Genomic DNA, 22,425 nt, shown 5'->3' with positions numbered 1-22,425 from the left:
GAAAAAACCCATCAGAATCACAGCAGACTTTTCAACACAAACGCTTGGGGCAAGGAGAGCCTGGAGTGAGATATTTCAAGCACTAAAAGAGAACAACCTCCAACCTACACTGATGTATCCTGCAAAACTCTCTTTCAAAATGGATGGGGAAATAAGATACTTCCAAGACAAAGAACACCTGAGAAACTACACAAATACCTAACCAGCAATACAAGCAATTCTAAAAAATAGACTAGAAAAAGACAATGAAGGCAACAACAACATGAGGCCCCACAGAGCAAATCATATACACAAGGCAAGAAACTAAAAGGAGAAGGTGAAAAAGTAAAAAGAGTCAACAAAAGGCCATAACAGGACAATAATTAAGTCAGTACATATCAGTTATAACCATCAATGTCAATGGCCTCAACTCACCAATCAAGAGAAACAGACTGGCAGAATGGAATAAGAAGCAAAATCCAACAATATTTTGTATACAAGGTGCAAAAAGAAGCCCATAGACTGAAAGTGAAAGGATAGAAAACAATTCTCCAGGTGACAGGAGCCCAGAAAAAAACAGGGGGAGCAATCTTACTTGCAGACAAAGTAAATTTCAAACCAAAACTGATTCTAGTATTATAGATGTAGGACAATACTGTATTATACCTCTGTTAATGTAAAATATCTTGTACCTGCTTTATGACATGTAGTAGTGACCATGCTTTATCAGAGCTATTTTTAATAATGTTACTCTAGAATGTTCATTTTCCAGATGATGATTAAGATGCTAATAAAAAAAATGGTGCCAGATACCACAACAGCAACAGAACTTTGCTGTTTTCTGGGTATTATTCTTCTCTCTGTTTTTTTGTTTTTGTTTTTTTAATGGAGTGCGCTGAATGTCTATAATTTTGTTCAGATGACTGCAGGACCTGGAAAAGCTACTGCTGCTATTGATGCATACCATACTGCTATTATTGGTCTTTTTATATAAATATAAATATATATATACATATATATTTATATATGTATATATAATTTGAATTTTTGGAAACTTTAACTGTGCTGTCCACTTTGGAAAAAGTTATCCCAATTTACTGTGTTGAGTTGGCATTGTACAGAAATTAACAGCCACATTGGTCTAGAAATGTTAATCTTTTTCCATTTCTACAGGGGTAATGCACTGTATTAAATATGTAAGGTCATATCTACGTGGGTTTGATTACAGAAACTAATAAAGTATTTTCTAAATAATGAAAAAAAGAGAATAATATAAGACTACAAGAGCAAGAAGCAACTTAAATATGTTCAAGGACCATTTTCATCTTCAGAATTAAGGATTATTTTAATTTTACATCATTGCCCTTTCTCTTTTACTTTCCTTTTTAGTTTCATTTTAGGATTCCCTATTTTTAATGTTCATATAGAGATTTCTTTAACTGAAATACCAAATAGTTTCTCTGGTGTGAAAAACTATAATACTACACAAGATCCTAGTGAGATAATTAATAATGTGAAAAAGGAAGTAAAGGGTTAAAGGTGTAGGGAAAGTGGGAAGGGCAGGGGAAAGGTAATAAGGGAGAGGAAACAATATGAGAAACTGAAAAAATGGAAATAAAGTATTTGTAAATGGGGAAGAGAGGAGGGGGTGAAGGGAGGGCAGGGACAAGAGGAAAAAATGAGAATCAAGACCTATCATGTAAAGGTACAGGATCCCAATAATAAATGTAATTGTATTCTATACCTAGATTGTACCAATAAAATCAATAAAAAAACAAAACAAAACAAAGAAACACTCAACTGGCTGGAAGAGAGGTTAGGTAGAACTCTTTTTTTTCTTTCTTTCTTTTTTTTTTTTTTTTTTTTTTTTTTTTTTTTTTTTGTGGTAAGAGGGATAGAACTCAGGTCCTTGTGCTTGCGAACCACTGAGCTAAATTCCCAGCCCCTAGAACTCTTGAAGACAGTGACATAGGAAAAGATTTTATGAACAAAATCTCAGTTGCACTTGAACTAGCACAGTCAACAAATGGGATCTCATCTTATTAAAAAGTCTCTGCACAAGCAGGGCATGGTGGCGCATGCCTGTAATCCCAGCACTTGGGAGGCTGAGTCAGGAGGATCGTTGTGAGTTCGACACAGCCTGGGCTACACAGTGAGTTCCAGATCAGTCTCAACTACATAGTGAGACCCTGTCTCAAAAAACCAAAAAAACAAAAAACAAAAAACAAAAAAACTTCTGCACAGCAAGAGAAACCAGCAACAGTGTTGAGACAACCCACAATGTGGGAAAAGATTTTCACCAGCTGTTCCTCAGACAAAAGTCTACTATCTAGAATATACAAAAAACTTTAAAAAATCAGACCTCCCAAATTTAAAGATCCAATCCAAAAATGCACATCTGAAATAAACAGACATTTCTCAAAGATGTAGAAATAGCAAATAAACATAGGAAAAAATGTTCAACATCACTGATTATTCGAGAGATGCAAATGAAAACAGTGCTGAGATTTCACCTCACCCCAGAAGGTCTGCAATCATGAAATCAAGCAATAACAAATGATGGATGTGGGGATGCGGGGAGAAAGGAACCCTTCTCCCTTGCTGGTGGGAGTGCCGACTGGTGCAACCACTGTGTCAACCAATACAGAGATACCTCAAAGAACTAGGATTAGAGGTTCCATTTGACCCAGCTATATCTTCCCAAAAGAATTAAGAGAATCATACCACAGCAATATATGTGCACCCATGTTCATAGCACCACAGTTTGTAATAGCTAAAATTTGGAAACAGTACAACTGCCCATCAACTGGAGACTGAATAAAGAAAATATGGTTTTTTTTTTATAAAATGCAGTACTACTCAACCATAAAGAATGAGAAATTAGAAACATTTATAGCTAAATGGATGCATATTTAGATGATACTCTTAAGCAAAACTAGAACACATGTGTAAATACCTTCTCTGGTGTAATAAGCTGAAAGTGTAAATAAGGACTAAAAGGTATAATAGATAATGTGAATTAGGAAGAAAAGGGGCAAAGGGGAAGGGAAAGGGGAAGTAGAAGCGGTAGGGGAAAGGAAAGAAGGAAAAGGAATTAATATGAGAGAAGGACAAAATAGAAACAAAGTCTGTAAATAGAGAGGGATGAAGGGGTTGAAGGGAGGAGCAAAGGAATGGGGAAAAAATAAGAACCAAGACAGATTACATAAAGGTACAAATTTCCAATAATAAATGTCACTATACTGTATACCTAAAATCTACCAATAAATCTAATACTAAAAAAAAAAAATGTTCAAAATTTAAAAAAGAGTAAATACCAGATAATCAAGGAACTATTTTAAGTAATGGCCAGCCTACCATCATTCACTTATTTAACATTGCAACAATATGTTTCAGATCCTCCAATCATTCATAGGTTTTCATATCACAAAAACCAATGTCCAAATTGGCACTTAAAGTGCTGTACAAAAGAGATAATTGACTAAGCCATGTGAAATGCTGATGGAGGGGAAAATACCACAGTGAAAAGGTATAGTATTTTCTCAGGAATTGTTCATAAGTAATAGTTCAATCACTATGGCAATAGGCCCAACACCTTTCACAAGCATAAATGCCTTTCACTTTATACAATGACTAAAATATTAAAGTGGCTTAATTTAAAATTCCTATGCCATCTCATCTAAATGAATGAGAGGTAAACAGGCTTCTGACTTTCCTTCTATCTATAGGGTGCAGAAAGGAAGGGTCCTAGATGGAAAGAAAGGATGTCATCTTATTATCATAATATAACCCCAGAGGTTAGAGCAGCTTTGAACACAGGAAACTTCAGCAAATTTACTAGCTGAATACTCTGCCATACACAAACAGCAGCCTCTCCCTTCAAGGAGATAAGAAATTAAACAGCCCACACCATGGACTATAAGGACTAGTAGAACTGCCTGGCTGTTTTCTGTGCCACTTCTGTCATTCCTTGGAAGAAAAAGAGAACAAAGAAGGGACCATGATGACAACCTCTCACCTGCTCAGACTTTTTCTCTTCTAACAGCAATTTCCAAAAATTTCATTTCTCCACCAATCTTTACTGAATAAAGTAAAGGGGAATTCTGTCCCCTAACTCTACCCTCTCAAACACTTTGCACCAGTAGTAGTGCATGCCTGTGAGGCAGGAAGATCACAAGATTGTGACTGACCTTGTTTCAAAATAAAGATTTTTTTTTAAAGGCTGGGAGTGTAGCTCAGTGGTACAGCACTTGCCTAAAATGTGCAAAGCCGTGGGTTCTATCCCCAGGAGCACAACAAACTAACAAATTCCACTACACAAAAAACACTTGCATCATTGCTTATCTACAATATAAATATTCTAATCAGAAGTTTAATGGCAGGACAATTTGCCTTATGGCATTATAAATGTTCACTAATTTGATTGTACTACTGTATTAGTAGTTTCTTGATTATATTAGCTTACAATATTTTAGAGAGCAAAAATTTTGTCCCCTTGCTTTGTAATTCATCTCTCTCAGACCACTGATTCACAATAAAATGATGGCCATGAAGAAGAGAAGTTATTCTGTCAGTCTGCTTGCTGCATACCTATTCTTTCAGCTCTCCAGCTCTGCCCAGATTCAACCTCCACCTCTCTCAGTCCTGATCAGTGACCTAGCAACTGAATGCTGTGGATGACTCCATCATCCAAGTTTCCTTGCCCTCTGCTCAGTGGAGATTTGCCGCTAGGAGGTATCAACAGGAAATGACACTTTGAAAGGAGAAAAATGGTAAAATATTATTACCTACATCACATATGATTCCTTCTCAGCTTGCAATAGTTCTGAGAGTGTCCATAGTGTCCATCAGGCAGCCCCTTTTCCATGGTCCCAGCTTCTATTAACATAGTTTGTTCCCTTGCCTCTTCAGGTGGAAGGGTGCTTACAACTTCTTACTGTCACTAGTCCCCGGTTACTTCACCATCTCTTGATGCTGCCCACACCTCTGAAATTAATCTCTTCATTAAATTGCTAACTTTTTTATTTCCTGCCTAACACATTTTAACATGTTCCCACCTGCCTGAATCACCAATGGTACATGCATGACGATCCCAGTGGGTGGCTTGTATAGCTGGTGGTACAACTGGTACAATTAGTTATGCATGGTACAGTCATGTGTCTACCACCGATAGTTCAAGCCACCCAGCAGCAAGATAAATGAATTATGGTCCTGACACAAACATGTTATTGTAAGAGAGTTACTAAAACTCTTTATTCCTTCAAAAAAGAAAGTATGCTTTACCCATTTCATGTGAAGCATAAATTCTTTGCTTAATATCATGAGTTAAAATCAAACTAAGATAGTCTTCAGAAGGTCATCAAGAGATCTTTGGTTAAAGCAAGGGAAGAAGTCTGGTGTGGTGACACACACCTGTAATCTCAGCACTTGCGAGTTCGAGACCAGCATGGGTTACATAGTGAATTCAAGGCCAGCCTTAACTGTACAGTAAGACCCTGTGTCAAAATACCACTCCCCCAAAATAGCAAGGGAAGAAAGAAAAACATTTTAGGTAACACTAGAACAATGCATGTATTTTCAAAACTTTCAAGAAAATTATAATACTCCTCAAAGAAAAATTAATCTCCTCTTAGGAAAAGCAGTAAAATGGACAATAATTTCAATAAGTATAACAGTACATACTTAAAAAAAAAAAGATCCACAGAAGTCTACTCAATTCAGTATATAGCAACAACTAATTTACAAGCTAAACAAGCAAAAACCTAGCAAATTGTATCAACCAAATACATACACATACACACACCCCAAAAAATAAAACAAATAAAAATGAAGGAAAAAGAACAATAATAAAACCAGTGCTAATAATTCTGCCTTCTCCTCTTTTTAAATTCAACAAGACAAGAGCAACTCTAAAGACTATACTTGGTTATTTCCCATTCTTTATCTTAGTTCTTTTCCTTGCAGTAATTGCTACAACTACCAGATATTATTTTCGCCTGTACTTGTTGTATCTAACTATTAGGTAGTCTATGCAAACAAATATAAAATCATTAGCCACTAATAATGCTGTCAACACATTTCTCTCTATTGTTGCCATACAACACTTTTAATACAAATAACAGAATAACTTTTTTCTTTAAAGTTTTTTCTTATAATAAGCCTGTCACCCATGGAACAAAATGGAACACATACAGAGTTGCTAATTAGCATTCAGAAAGAGGATCTTTTTGCTTACACAGGTCTGTCTCCATGCATTCTCCAAAAGAATGTCTCTTTCCAAGTATAAAACACTTCACTTTATTCAAAACATGGTTTATAGAAATACAATGTTGATATAAAGGCTCTTTCTAATTCATAACAATTCACTAATACTCCCCCCATGCCTCCCCCAAAAGCTCTAAGTGATCGAGCAAACTTTTTCATTATCTCACTTGATCTTTGCAAGTCTGTGTGGGGCAGGCAGGGGTCCACAGGTAGGGCTAGAGTCAAGAGATAGCACCTTTGTAAACATCACTTTAATACACAAGCTTCTTATCTTACAATGGAGCACAGCTGAGTGATTCTCATTAGAAATTTAATACAGAGTCTGCATGTAACCAAATAGCAAGGGCTTACATACACACTATTATCTGAAGAAATGAAGGGAATTCTAAAAGGCATCAACTGAGCATAAAGTATTATGTGTAATAGGGCCAAAAAAAAAAAAAAAGATACCATAAATAAATACCTAAAATTAAAGTACTTTTCTCTCACACGGAAAGTAAAGTAAAATATATGCTTTTAAAAAATGCTTCCTTTAACTTATACAATAGAAAAAGTAGAGTGAATACATTCGGGAGGTCACAGGGATGAGTTAGCAAGAGTTAAGAGAAAGCTGGGGATTTGGCTCAGTGGTTCCACCACCTGCCTTGCAAGTGCAAGGGCCTGAGTTCAATCCCCATACCAAAAAAAAAAAAAAAAAAAAAAAAGGGAAAAAAAAACAAAGGGGAGAAAATTTTTTTTTTCTTTTTTTTTTTTTTTTTTTTTTTTTTGCAGTACTGGGGATTGGACTCAGGATGTTCCTTTTGTGAGGCAGGTGGCAGCACCACTGAGCTAAATCCCTGGCCCAGAAATCTCTTCATATAAATAGTGATAACTACACCAGCCTAACTTTGTCATTCATTCAATCAATAATATTTGCATAAACTACAACCCAGGGTACTCTAAGAAATACTAGGACGAGTAGGAAAAAAATTTGCATTCAAGCAGCTTACAGCCTAATGGAAAAATAATAAAGATACACAGATAAAATATACATTCATCAAAATTTTTCCTGAGTAGCTGCAATAAGGTAGTAAATTTGGAAATGTGAAAAATACAAAAATGAATGTCACTAGCCTCCTAGCTAGTAGCCGTGGGTAGACAGGGTAACAAGGTGTTGAGGTTTTGGATAAAATATATCACAAGTACAAGAGGAGTGGTCCAAATAATATGCTATGGTAATTCCAAAGAGGGAGAAATGATTAACAAGGATTTGGGGATGATGACAGAAGGTAGCACTTGAACAGATAGCTTTTACAAGTTATGCAGATTTGGATATCATTGATGGGGGAGGAAAGACAGTCTGAGTGTGTGAGTCAAATGTACAGAAGGACAAATTCTGGAAAGAAAGGGAAGAAAGTTGGAGGTGTGAGGTGAGGGTGAGCAGTGAGTGTGTAGCACTTTTGAAGGGATCTCATGTATAAAGGAGTACATTGGGAAAGAACAGGAAGTCAAATCATAGGGGGTCGTCCTCAAATGAGCCTGAAGAGCTTTTGTGATTCATGATATTGAAACATATGAAAAGGGAGAATACACAGTATCTTTAAAGAGTTCTAAAGTCAGTGATAATAATGGAAGGGAAAATTATAATTGGAGACCAGATATTTAGTTAACCTTGAAGGGCAAGCATAATCCTGACAAGCTGTTTCAGATTATATAAAATAACAGAAGCAAAGCCATCCCTCTTTGCTAGTTGCCATTCTGCCTGGAAGATCATTCAATTTTGGTATTTTCTTAGATACTTTCACTATGAAATGACATTGGCCTGAAGAAAATAAAATGACAATAACTAAGTTGGTAATAAACACATATGGAGACACTATCACACATCCTCCCTCCCCAAACTCTCCCTGACATTTTTTTTTGATCCCGGGGATAGAACTCAGGTCCTTGCACTTGTGAGGCAGGAAGCAGAACCACTGAGCTAAATCCCCAGCCATCCCTGACATATTTTTTTGTGATATACATGTATTGTCTTCTATTCCTTCCTTCATTTCCTCCTCCTTTTCTTTCTCTCTCCCTCTCTTCTATTCTTTCTTTTTAAAATTCTTTTCTTGGTGATGGGGATTGAGCACAGAGCACAAGCATAACAAAATCACTCAGCTATATCCCCAGCCTTGTTATTTGTTTCTAATTATAAAATATAAGCTCACTGTAGAAAATCTGGTCTTATCAATTTTAATAGTGATGTAATAACCTACAATATGAATGCAGCAATACTAACCTCTATAATTTTACAGAGGGGTGGTGTGCCCAGAACTAGCCTAATGTTCAAGACCAATATGAAGTAGTCCAAAGATAAAAGATAAAACTGGTCTTTCAAAGAATCATTTGAGGCTCTACTCTTAAAGGAAACTGGCTCTAGATTATCTTCAGGATTTTCCTGGAATGTGGAAGTTAAAGAAGCCTGAAATAATCTCTCTGGATTCACAGAAATTTATAAAAATCTGAATATAGTAAGTAATATGGACCACTGGATGGGTATTCATCTTATAGGTGTGCATATTCATTATAGGTTAGGGCATATTTATAAATAAATTTATTTTCATCAGAAATCACTTTGATTAGATTAATTTTCACATAAATGTGTCTAAATGGACTAAAATGGAGAACAGAACCTTAGAGTCAAACACTGTTGGGTAGGTCATATATTAGGGCACCTTGATGTACAGATTAAGAACAAGAGCTTTAAAATCAATCAGAACTGATACGAATCTTAGCTATGACCCACTATAACTGTGTGACCTTGAGAAAGTTACCCATTCTGAGATTTAGAAAACAGACATAACACCTGTGAGAATTAAATATAAAAATTAATATATGAAAGACTATCATTAACTGGTAGTCACCATGGTACCATTTCATATAGAAATCGACTGTCCCAGAGCAATTAGTATTTTTAATTAACTTTATAGACTGTAAAAATATACTTGTCCATTATAACTCTGCCTAGATGTCCCCTCAAAGCCTCATGCACTCATAAGCGGGGATTTATGGAGCTGGCTGGATCTAGGATATGTGATACTGAGGTTAAGGGTGTGTGGTTCTGAATTAGTCCACTGACTGGAATTAGTACAGTTCTGGGTGTGGACAATGGGAAGGCCTACCCTGGATGTGAGGCATCGCCCAAAAGGCTTGTAGCCTAGATGGTATAAAAGGAAAAGGGAGGTCGGCTTCTGCTTCTGCTACTGTTGCTTGCTGCCTTCCGCTTGCCACACTATGAACACCCCTTTGCCATGACACCCTTCCTGGGAGTCAGAAGATTATGGACTAAAATCTCTACAAATTGTGAGCTGAAATAAACTTTTCCTCCTTTAACTTGCAGGTGTCTGATATTTTGTTCCAGCAATGAGAAAAGCAACTAAGACAATTACAGAGAATTTAGAAAGTTCTGATAAACTAATTTTAATTCCAAAGCCCAGAAGTAACTAAATCCATGAATTTTCAAAAGTATCTTTTACAACTGGCCCAATTAAAAATCCAAAAAAAAAAAAAAAAAAAAAAAAAAAAGATCAGACTTGGGGAGTGAAATACATACTAAGTTTTTAGTTTCATTTTCAGGTTTCTTTTCCTTGTGCCAAAAAAAAAAGCAAAGAAAACACGGTTTTATCTGGAATGTTCTTCTACACATCTTATTTACTCATTAAGGATTACATCTATGAAAAGGTTCTACATTCCCCTCAAGCCCACAGTCTCTTTTTCCTGCGACTCCCTCTCCCATTATGGGGTGTAGATTCTCATGCAGCACATCCCATACTCTGGGCTATAGCTCTGCATGTTCTTTTCTCACCAGTCAGTCTCCTGCATACACAGATACATTCTGCTAAAAAGAACCTACAGTCTGACAGATTCTCATCAAATTCTCAAACAAAGATGAGAGAGTCAAAAAAGATAAGGAATCTATCATAGAGAAAAGACTGTGGTTTACTTATCATTATATAGTCTAGTGTTTGAAATCTATATTTTGCAAATGGATACAAATTTTTGATGTAAATTTTATTAATAAATTATAAAATAAATTTAAGATTTTTTAAAAGAAATTTTTAAAAAAATTTCCTTTGGTCCTCTAGTCTTTTTGTGGGGGGTCCTTATAGTCAAAGTGGAAATACTGTTTTTGAAAGTAGAATGGTGGTTGCTAGGGACTGGGGAGACAGGAATGGACAGTTGCATCTGGAAGTAGGACAGGAAAGTTGTGTTTGGAAAGGCAAAAATTCTAGAGATGCATGATCTTTATGTAAATACAGTTAATACTACTGAGCTATTATGTGTACTTTAACAAAAGAGGGTGTTTTCTTATGTAATATTAATCGCTATTACATAACAAACTCTTACACACTAGCTAAATTTTAAGATGTTAGAAATTTTTCAGATATAAAAAAGAAAGAAATCCTAACCCTAGTCTATATACTTTGTTGGTTTTGGAACACAAAGACAAATTAATATAAGGTAACAATTATAAATCTTGTCCAAACAGATGATTATTACCTTGTAAAAAAAAAAAGTACACAAAGCTGGGCGTGGTGGCGCACGCTTGTAATCCCAGCACTCAGGAGGCTGAGGCAGCAGGATCAATTTGACTTTGAGACCAGCCTGGGCTACATAGTGAGTTCCAGGTCAGTCTCAACTACATAGCAAGACCCTGTCTCAACCCCCACCCAAATAGGTACACAAAAAATTGCTTCGGGACTTCATTTTATCTGTGTGAAGCATATTACACTTTTTCCAGGTACCAAGTCTCTAGTTGGGGCATAAACAATAATTTATCCCATTTTTTAAAAAATCAATTTATGATCAATTATATATAATGTAAACATTCTGGAAGCCTGCAAGAGGCATTTCAAAGTAGCAGAAGAACATATTAATTAATGAACAGCTGGCAAGTATTATTAAAATTTAGGAATATACTACATCCCTAAACTACTTTAAAAAAGAAAAAGCAATCAGACTGTGTACCTCTGCCATTCTCTTGCTGCTGATCTTACAGGAATGGCCTTCTAGCCCAACCCAGCTGAACAGATCCAAGTGGACCTATGTTGTGGTGCAACTGGCCAAATGACCAACCTGATCATGGACAACAGGCCATTGACCTGGGAGAAAAGGTAAATCCCAGAGTCAGCAGCTCCAGGAAAAAAATAACAGAACCGGCCAGCAGTGTTAGCTACAAGCAAAGCCCATGGCTATTGTAAATTACAAAAAGAGCATGGGACTTACACCAAAAGTGACTCCTTCACGGCAGGCTAGAGTCAGACAAGAAAACCAGTGCAGCGCCTGCCATATCACCAATGTTTAATCCATTAATCCATTAAGGCTCCATTTTGGGGAAGGGAAGTTTCAGATGGGGCCACAGAATAACTACAGAGCAACTCCACTTTAGAGTTTCCAGTGTTACCCTCCCATAGTGACTGGATGAGAGACAGCCATGGGAGATACCCAAAGAGATAGCCAGGCCAGGGAAGACAAAGGCCGATCCTTCCACAGAGAGAAATCAGGCATGGCTTGTGCGACTTTTAATGGAGGTTGGATTTGAAAGTGTTGACATTAAGTCCAACAGTCTGCTTGAATCCATGGCATGCAGGCTACAACCAGCAGAGACCACACAGCTGACTGCTTTTCCTACCTACCAAAGTCAGCAAGGACATACTTTAATTGGAATGGATACCACAGTCCTGAATGTATAAACAGAAAGGCCCTGGGGCAGGAAGGGCACCTCACAAACCCACAAGCTGTAAAGCTAGAAGAAAATCTTGACTTCCTGGACTCCAGGAAGACACAACTTACTACAAAACCCAGAGAAATTCTTTATTTTATTAAACCCAATTATTTTTTCTTTTTCTTTCTTTTAGTTTAAGGGTTACTCTCTTTTCTTTCTACTTTACTCCTTTTCACTTCTTCTTCTTCTTTTTTTTTTTTTTGGTACTGGGGATTGAACTCAGGTCCTTGTGCTTATGAGGCAGACAGCAGAACCACTGAGCTTAATCCCCAGCCCCTTTTCACTTCTTTCCCTACATATTTTCCTCTTTTCTATTTTTTTCTTTTTGTTCTTTTTCTGTTACTGTTATCTAATACTATTAATCTCCTTTTACTCCTCAATAGGATCTCTGTCTCACTTTTCTCTCCCCCTTTTCATGTTCCATTAATATTTCAAATGTTATTTTTCTAATTCTCTAGGTCCCCACCCTCTCTATCTTTATTAGTATAACCATTAAGTTTATGAATCTTTAGATAGTTAACTCTATGCTATTAATGTTGAATATTATTCTATTCTTAGTGATGGTAAAGTGGTTCCATTTAGAATATTCTTAGTTGTTTATACTGTAATTATAGATCTATTTTATATGGGTAAGGATGGTACATTATTGGTTCTTAGGACATATCAATATCCAGTTTGTCTTTGATGTGATTACTGTTACTGATTTTATTACTATAGCCCAAATGACACAGTTATTGCTATCAATTAGTTTTCTCTGTATTCCAGCATCTAGATTGTTTTGGTGTCATTAACAATACCATGGCCCAAACCTGGAGAACTGCATACTAAGCCATATATATTATAGCTCCCCTTCCAAATAAATGGAGGTGCTGAGATTGTGGGACAAAGGCAAAGTTCTACAGTTAACTATGCCCAGAGAGCACACTGGAAAGCAGACACTAGCTAAAGAGATCTCTATGCTTGCAACAAAGTCTTCCAGTATGAACACCTTGCAAGCCTCAATACACACACACACACACACACACACCAAACAAAAAATAAAAGAAATATGAAAGGACAAGGGAACAAAATCCCTCCTAAAACTTTCAATTCCTCCCCCAAAGCTGATCTACATGACATCAAGGGTGAGAAAACCAAAAGCCATACAGCTTACTATTTTAAAAAATAATGTGGGACATTAAAAAAAAAAAAGACAGATCAATAAGTAGTTTGAAGAGTTCAAAGAAGATATAACTAAACACGTAAGGGACCTAATAGAATAATCAGTGAATATACAGAAGACAGTAATAAAAAACTCATATACAAATATAACACAATAGCAATCAAAACACCAACAACATCCTTCATGAACTAGATAAAACAATCCTAAAATTCATATGGAACCAGAAGAGACCCAGAGAAGCAACAGCAATCTGGTTAACAAGAGGCATCATAATCCTGGATTTGAAGTCATCACAAACCTTGGATTTGAACAAAGCTACAGTGATAAAAACAGCATGGTACTGGTATAAAAACAGATGAGTATCAATGGAAGAGAACAGAGGGTACAGAAATAACCCTAGGCAAATCACCTATTTAATCTTTGGTAAATAGGTAAAAAACATACACTAGAGCAGGGCGTGGTGGCACATGCCTGTAATCCCAGCACTCAGGAGGCTGAGGCAGGAGGATTGCTGTGAGTTCAAGACCAGCCTGGGCTACATAGTGAGTTCCAGGTCAATCTCAAATACATAGTGAGACCGTGTCTCATAAAAAAAAAAAAAAAAAAAAAAAAAAAAAAAAAAGAATGTAGACTCATGTATCCTATCATGTACCAAACTAAAATCAAAATAGATTAAAGATCTAAAACAGAAACATACTGCCAGAAGATAAAATGGTAAAACTTGAAGTCAGAAGCATAGGCAAGCTTTTTCTAAATAGAATCATAATGGCAACAAGAAATAGTATAAAGAATCCGCAAACGGTATCATACCAAATTAAAAGCTTTTGCACAGCAAAAGAAACAACCAACAGAGTGAAAAGACAATCTGCAGAATGTGAAAAAAAAAATTGTCAGTTATTCCTCAGAGGCCTAGTATCTAATATATACAAAGAACTAAAAAAAAAAATCAGACCCCCCTAAAAATAAATGACCCAATCAAAAAATAGGCAACAGAAATGAACAAAGAACAGATAAAGAAGTACAAAGGGCCAATAATTATATGAAAAAAATTTTAGTATTATGGGCCATTAGAGAAACGTAATTTAAAACAACACCGAGATTCCATCTTATTCCAGGAAAAATGACCATCATCAAGAAATCAAAAAAATAAATTCTGGCAACCCTCCTACATTGTTGGTAAGAATGTAAACTAGTACAAATGCTATGAACATTATCATTGAGATTGTTCAAAAAAGTAAAACTACATTCCATTTGAGGCAACTATTTCTCTGCTAGTATCTTCCAGAAAGAGTTAAAGATATCATAGTATAGTGATATATGCATGCCCATGTTTATAGCAACACAACTCATAACAGCTAAATCTTGGAAATACCCTGCCTATCAAAAGATGAATGGATAAAGAAAATGAAGCAGTACTCTGCCATAAGGAAAAATAAACCAGTCATTTGTAGGAAAATGAATGCATCCTGAGAATATAATTTTTGTGGGGGTTTTTTTGTTTTTGTTTTTGTTTTTTTGTTTTTGAGATAGGGTCTTAGTATATAGTTCAGTCTATTTTTGAACTCACTATATAGACCAAGCTAGTCCTGCCTCATCCTCCGAAGTGCTGGGATTATAGGTGTGCACCTCCACACTCAGCTAGAAGCCATAATTTTAACTGAAATAAATCAGACACATAAGCTTAAATATCACAGTTTCTCTTATATGAGAAAACTAAAATTTAAATAAAGAGCAAAATAAAAAGTAGTAAGAAATAAGGAGATGGATCTTTTTGAAAGAAAAGATCTTTCTTCTTTTGGAAGAAGACCAAGAAATGGATGGAGGGAGAGAAGGAGGGGAGGGAAAGAGGATAAAAAAAATAGAGATGTGTTATGTACATGTACCAACTCCCCACAATAAATGTAATCATTATGTACTGTAAATATACTTACAAAAAATTTTAAAACATTCCAGCAGAAGGTGTCCATGCCATTTAGAATAAAATACAAAATCCTCTTTATGAACAAAGAAAAATCTTTGATATAAAAAAGAAAAAGCAATAATTGCAGAAAGATTAATTATTTTCACATCATTATCTCATACTTGATCGTCTATTTCACTAAAGAAAATGTTTCACAGCCCAGATGCCCATCAACTGGAGACTGGATAAAGAAGATGTAGTTTGTTTGTTTGTTTGTTTGTTTTATAAAATGAAGTACCACTCAGCCATAAAGAATGAGAACTACTGACATTTATAGCTAAGTGGATGCATATTAAGGCTAAACTCTTAAGTGAAACACATAGGACACACATGTGTAAATACCAAATCGTTTCTCTGGTGTGAAACAAAGTATAAATAAGGATCAAAATGTATAATTGAAAAAAAATGTATAACTGGTACTGTGAAGTAGGAAGAAAATGTGTAAAGGAGTAGGGGAAGTAACAGGCATAGGGAAAAGGAAAGAAGGGAGCAGAAAAAAATATGAGAAATGGAAAAAATGGAAACAAAGTCTTTGTAAGTAGGGAAGGGTGGAGGGGGTGAAGGGAGGGCAGGGGAATGGGGAAAAAATAAGAACCAAGATACATCATGTAAAGATACAAGATTCTAATGATGAATGTAACTGTATTATATACCTAAAATGTACCAATAAACAATGGATTTAAAAAATTTAAAATCAATGATAAAAAAGAACATGTTTCAGACTCTATTAAGGTTACAAATATATTAAAAATATCTATAGTAATGGGGTTATCTTTATACTTCTAAATAACATTTATATCCCATCAAAACCTTGATTCCCAGCCTTTGATAATTAAAGGTTGGAGACATAGCTTGGACAACCAGTAAATAAATGATTTTCAAGGACATTTAAATTTTTCATTATCTTCCCAGAAGTCCTTATCACATATGACAGAGATCTGCGACTATTTCTCCAGTGAAATCTAGGCAAATCTTTAGAAACAGATTCAATATAAATGGTAATTTCTAATATTTAAATTTTATATCATAAAAATGACAATACCATATCAAATTATTTTGAATTTCATGTAAGCTATTATGTTTATTGCTCTGACTTTAATATTAAGTAGCAGAATATAAAATTCTCCCATCACTGTATTTACCAAATATTCAATTTTTCTAATATTTACTCTTACTCAATAAACATTTATCCAGAGCTTCCATGAACCTGTGTTATACACGCTGAAATGCAATCAACCAAACAGCCATGTACTATCTAAACTGACTTAACTGCTACAGCTTTCCTAGAACAGATTTGTATCACCATTTTTTCAAAGTGTCTTTATGTTTTTGTAAATATATTCATTCTGATAACCTTCTGAAAATTCTATTTATGGTTCTGATCTCTTGTAAGAAACTTATAAATTATTCTTTAAGACACAAATATGCTTGCCTGTCATCAAATTTGTTTTGTTTTTGTATAGCAACATCAACATATCAAAGAAAGCACAAATTACTTTAAATATCTAATATTTACCTGAAATAGGAATAGTCTGTGAAACTGATAACTGCACATCTCCTGTTCCTGGTGGCATGTCAACAACTAAATAGTCCAGTTGTCCCCAGTCTACCTAAAAATCAAGGTGACACAAAGAAAATAACTGTATAACAATCACAGTGAATAGTGATGTGAAAAAAATTACTGTGTTAATAACAAATCTAAAATGATAACTACCATGAGACATCACCAGGTGCCTGGCACTAAGGGGCTGAGGGCTAAGGATACAGGAATGAGTGTCAGCTACTGTGGTATTAGATCTTTGAATGATAAGCTTAAACTGAGACAGATAGAGAGCCCAACGCTTCCTCAAAGCTACTTTTATCCCATGGCTGCCCAAACACCTTGTAGGCAGACTGGCTGCATCAGGTGCTGCACTGGAAGTCCTGAGAGATGTTTGCTTTGACTATGGAGGTTTCAGTTGCTGACTCATCCCAGATGACTCTGACCTGCATCTCCTCTGGGTAATTTGGACCCTCTGCAACTTTCCTCATTCAGGTTTGTGAGGCGAGGGGATCTTCCCCTACCTAGACCAAAGAGAAAGGCTGACTCTGCACATGCACATGCCACCTGTTCTCCTTTATAAAAAACCTCCCCATACCCATAGTGAGCTCAGCCTATGTGCTGTTCCCTCTTATGCTCTAGCATAATTCTTAAGAAAGCCTCTTCCAGATGATATAGTCATGCCTGTTTGTGATTTCTACGACATGTAGGGCATGCTGAGCTGGTACCAAAAAGCCACTGGCACCAAAAGCTACCAGTAACCCAGGCTGCTAACATTGAAGGTGCCTAGCATCTGAGAACTATGGAAGACAATGAAGAACAGCTGGCAACCACCGCCTCCAGAGACCAAAAGAGCTCCAGAAGCCTTCAGGTAGCTGCTTGCTCCATGAGGCAGAGGGCTGTTAATAACAAAAGCATTAACAGCCACTGGCATTAAAAGTCCAGGGTTGTTAATATTAAAAGAGGGAAATTTTGCCAATTAGTAAACTATGAGAATTGAACAACACTCATCTGATTAGAGAGCCTTGGAAGCCAGTATGGGACCTTCCCCTGACAGGGGCCTAAAAAAGAGGGCAGACAATTGTGACAGCTGTCCACAGGCTCATATCTGCTTTCTACCTTAAGCATGGCTAAGAACTCATACTAGCCAATGACAAAATTTCCAGATGACTGATCCCTATACACCCACATCAGTGATGAGCCCATTTCACAGTGGTCTTCTAGTCAGGACAATATTTATTTTTCCAGGATATAGTATAGCCCATATTTTGCCTAAGAGGGTCCTATCTTTTCATCTTATATGGTTTTAGTTTTGACATAGATAGAAAACATGTTTTTAAATATGTATATATAGTTATTTTCCTTCATTAAAATAAAACACTAAAAATGAAAACTAAAACTAAATAATAACAAAATATCTCAATACTATTAACAGTCTAGTTCTTTATTTCCACACATTTAAAAAAATTCAGCTTGGGCTGGGGATTTAGCTCAGTGGTTCCGTCACCTGCCTCGCAAGCGCAAGGTCCAGAGTTCAATCCCCAGTACCAAAAAACAAAAAAACAAACAAACACAAAAAAATTCAGCTATATAATCAAGCCTGTAATACTCAGACTTGATTTAGATAGGTCTGAATGGTATCATTCTCTTTTCTCCTTAGAATATTTTCCCCTCTAAGTTTCCAGGATCCATGAAAGGCCTTAGAATCCTCTCAGTTGCGTAAAAGCATGGATACATATTGAGGATATACTCCTAAGTGAAATAAATAAGTCACAGATGTGTAAATACCAAATAGTTTCTCTGGTGTGAAAAACTATAATAGTACATAAGATCCTAATGATATAATTGACCATGTGAAATAGGAAGAAAAGGGAAAATGGGAAGGGTAGGGGAAAGGTAATAAGGGAAAAGAAAAAAATATGACAAAATGAAAAAATGGAAATAAAGTGTTTGTAAATGGGAAGGGTAGGAGGGGGTGAAGGGAGGGCAGGGACAAGGGGAAAACATGAGAACCAAGACCTGTCATGTAAATGTACAAGATCCCAATAATGAACGTAACTGTAATGTATACTTTAAATGTACCAATAAACTCAATTAATTTAAAAAAAGATGGAATCTTACATGTGCTTTTTCCTACTCTCTACCCCCAGCTACTCTGCTAAAAATCTTGCAAATACATCCACATCTCTCCTCCACTGCCAAGAAGCCAAATGAGTCTATCACCTTCACTTTAATAAGCCTCCCAACCATTTTCTCTGCTCTATCACTGCCTATCCAGTATGTCTCTAACAACAGTGAAAAACAGTCCCACTGTGCTTTCTTTATTTGAAAATCTTTTGCTTTTAGGATAAAGTCTGAGCTCAGCTCCAGAACATTCTGTCTTGTCTTCTTCATTCATCTCTTCTCATTCCTAAGATCCCAGTTTAAAATTCACTTCCTCAAGGGTCAGGGATTTAGGTCAGTGGTTCTGATGCCTGCCTCACAAGCACAAGGGCCTGAGTTTGATCTGCAGTACCGAAAAATTTTTTAAAAATAAAATTTACTTCCTCAGGGAAACATCTCTCAACATCTAGTAGATTAGATATACTGTTCCTATTATATACTTCACCTAATTAATCATTCACCTAAGACATATTTAGTACTTTCTATATTTTCAGACACTGAGTTAGGTATTGATAATTAAATGGTATGTGATTGCTGCTCATAGAACTTACAAAATATTGAAAGAAGGATATAAAGAAAATAATCACCCAAATAAATATAAAATTGCCACGTTCATAAAAACAAGAAACAATGTGAAAACAGTAAAACGTGCAAAGGAATGAACTTACTAACTTTGGGAATGGAAAGATCAATATGGCTGGAGAACAGTGAGTGAGAAGGGTGTCATTTTACCCTCATTTCATGATTCATCTTCCTGTAAAACTGAATTAGAACCCCTTGATAAGAAATGGACATACAGAAGATGCTTGATAAAGAATGAATGAATAAATGAACACATGCAAAGGTCTGAGTTGTTTTAAGCTTAGTGGAAACTATGTATATTACCATATTCTGTTTGGTTAAAGAATGTATAATATATATTTTTTCATATAATCATTTATTATTATTATTTATTATTTGGGGGGTTACCATGGATCGAACTTGGGTCCTTGTGCTTGCAAAGCAGCCAGCAGAACCACTGAGCTAAATCCCTGGCCCTATATAATCATTTTAAAAAATAAAAATCTTTAACGATATTAGGTCATACATACCTATTATTAGATATTAGATCATTCATATACTAATACACCCATTTAGCACATATTTATGGAGACTTTATTAGGTGCCACATATTGTTATAGGATGAGGATAGAGCAGTATATAAAACAAAGTCCCAGTCCCAGTCCCAGTGAAACCATCATTTTAGTGAGGGAGGTATCCAAACAGACAGACAAATCAAACATTGATACATGTTATGAAGAAACTACAAGTATATACCTCACTATAGAAAATTACTGCATTCCTGCTTTGTACATTCAGATCAAACAGTATGAAATGTTTCAAAAATACCTTTATTTCCTGGGTTTCAGATAGCAAAGAATTTATCAAACAATATCCTTGAACATCCTTGGTTCCCTACATCAGGTGGTGAAGAATACTTATACAGTTGGGAAGGAGAATGGTGGAAGAAATTATTTTAGAAAGGATGATCAGAGCCCTGGATGAAGTGAGAAGACAACTGATGACAGACATCCAAAGGAAAATATTCCAGCTAGAAGCCCTAAGTGAAAGGGTCCTAAGATGGGGATAAGGCACATTCAAGGAATAGCTAAGAAATCCACATACCCTTTCTAAAATAGCACCCCATAACCATCAGTCTCTCTTTTTCCCTGCATTGTTTTTCTTCAAAACAAGTATCACTATGTGACACTACATATTGGCTTGTCTTTTAGGAACCCTATAATATTTTGCAAATACATGTACTTAATACTGATATAATTGCATATATTATGAGATCAGTGAAATGATGAACATATATTAGTTTACAATATAGGGTTCTTTAGTCTGAAAAACTGTTACCCCAAGGTTACCCAATGGACACCATCTATGAAATTATCGCCAAAAAAAGATAAAGAACTTTTCATTTTCTATCTTCAGCACTGAAACTGGCTGTACTGGCAGACTGACAATTTCTTTGTTTTAGAGAACACCAAGTGACTAGTGCCAACAATTTGTCTTTGTTTTCCCTGGCATTTAATCATATTTCTCAAGTTACCTCCAATTTCTCATCTCAGAGAACTAAGGTTCCAAGGAACCAAAAATAGTTCACTGTTACAGCAATTTATTTCAAATGGCTCTTAAATTGAGTTTAAACTATCTGAAAAAAGAACCTGGCCCAACAATGTCATCATATATAGTAGGCATTCCATAAAGCCTTGCTGATTTGAACTGAGATGAACTAAAGTCAGTATCTAAGCTGCAATTTTAAGGCATTCAGTAACACCAACACTGAAATGCTACAAAGAAGTTCTAGTTCTCCTGTAAAAGAGACACCAAAAGTGTTCATTTTAGAATAATTCAGGGATTTTCAAGATACTATTCAATGTTTGTTTACTTGTATAAATTATGTTTCACTGAGTATATACAAATACACTCAAGAATCTCACTGAGTAAAACCCAGAGGTGAATCCAGAATTTGTATAGTCAGAAGCACATACAATTTGAGTAGTCCACTCTAAGAATAAATATACAGAATTATGAATGCAAAATTAGGTAGAAAAGTTAATATTGATATCCCCTGATTTATGATATGGCTATATTCCCACTATAAATTGAAAAAAGCATGACTCAAATATGCATTTCACCACTCTTGGAAGCTGAGGCCAGAGAACTGTAAGTTCAAACACAGCCTGGGAAACTTAGTGATATAGTGAGGGCTGGGGGTGTAGCTTGGTGCAAAAAGGTCTTAAGTCTACCATTAAGCACAAACTGTATTTATTTAGAATGTTAAAACACACACACACACACACACACACACACACACACACACACCATAAAATGTGAGAGCTTTAGAGATTCAAGTTCCCTTCTTTAAGATTTCTTGAATAACAGGAATGCTTATACAGAAATGCTTCCTCACTGCAACCTGGCTTCCTTCTCCACATAGAAAATGGGACAACACCCAGTGCAATAGTATCTCATAGGATCTCATATAAATGTGAGAGCTAAACTCAGCCTTGGTAACCTCTGATGAACCCACCTCAGCACCTTTCCTACTGCACATTTAAAGGATCCCAACAGAAGAGACTGAGTCAATCTAGAAGTGGAGTTACCAAGGTAGTCCAGATACCATGAGGATAGAGAAGCAGCCCTGCTACAGAGAATTTCAGGAGTGCAACTACAAAGTTAAGTATGTGTAACAGGAGGGGAGGTGAACAAAATGGGAGAATCTAGAACAGAGCCAGAATTTATTCCTCCTGCTTAATTGGCACACAGTAGTGGGACTAAAGTTATCAGCAGGGCACTGAATATGTATTTCAAAGCAGCTGGAGAAGATTTTGAGTGTTCTCACCACAAAGAAATGATAAATATTTAAGTTGATGGATATGCTAAGGCCTGATTTGACTATTACACAAGATATGCATGTACTGAAACATCAGATTGTATCCTATAAATATGTACAATTATGTGTTAGTGTAAAATAAATATTTAAAAACAGGGGCCAGGGATTTGGTTCAGTGGTTCCACTGCCTGCCTCAAAAGCACAAGGACCCGAGTTTAATCACTGGTAC

General features: G+C 35.9%; 1 protein-coding gene across 10 annotated transcripts in view; it reads right to left on the bottom strand.

Annotated features, from left to right (window-relative positions):
- Nubpl (nucleotide binding protein like) overlaps positions 1–22,425 on the bottom strand; it is a 332,275-nt gene that overhangs the window by 66,519 nt on the left and 243,331 nt on the right. For all 10 annotated transcript variants that reach the window (XM_010633575.3, XM_010633577.3, XM_033765123.1 and 7 more), the window contains one exon: positions 16,628–16,721. In XM_010633575.3, coding sequence (XP_010631877.1) covers positions 16,628–16,721 — 94 coding nt within the window. The remainder of the gene's footprint in view (positions 1–16,627; positions 16,722–22,425) is intronic.

Source organism: Fukomys damarensis, unplaced genomic scaffold (genome assembly GCF_012274545.1).
Source record: "Fukomys damarensis isolate Sample0158 unplaced genomic scaffold, DMR_v1.0_HiC HiC_scaffold_17, whole genome shotgun sequence".
NCBI classification, from domain to species: Eukaryota; Metazoa; Chordata; class Mammalia; order Rodentia; family Bathyergidae; genus Fukomys; species Fukomys damarensis.
This window is presented reverse-complemented; position numbering and strand designations above follow the sequence as displayed.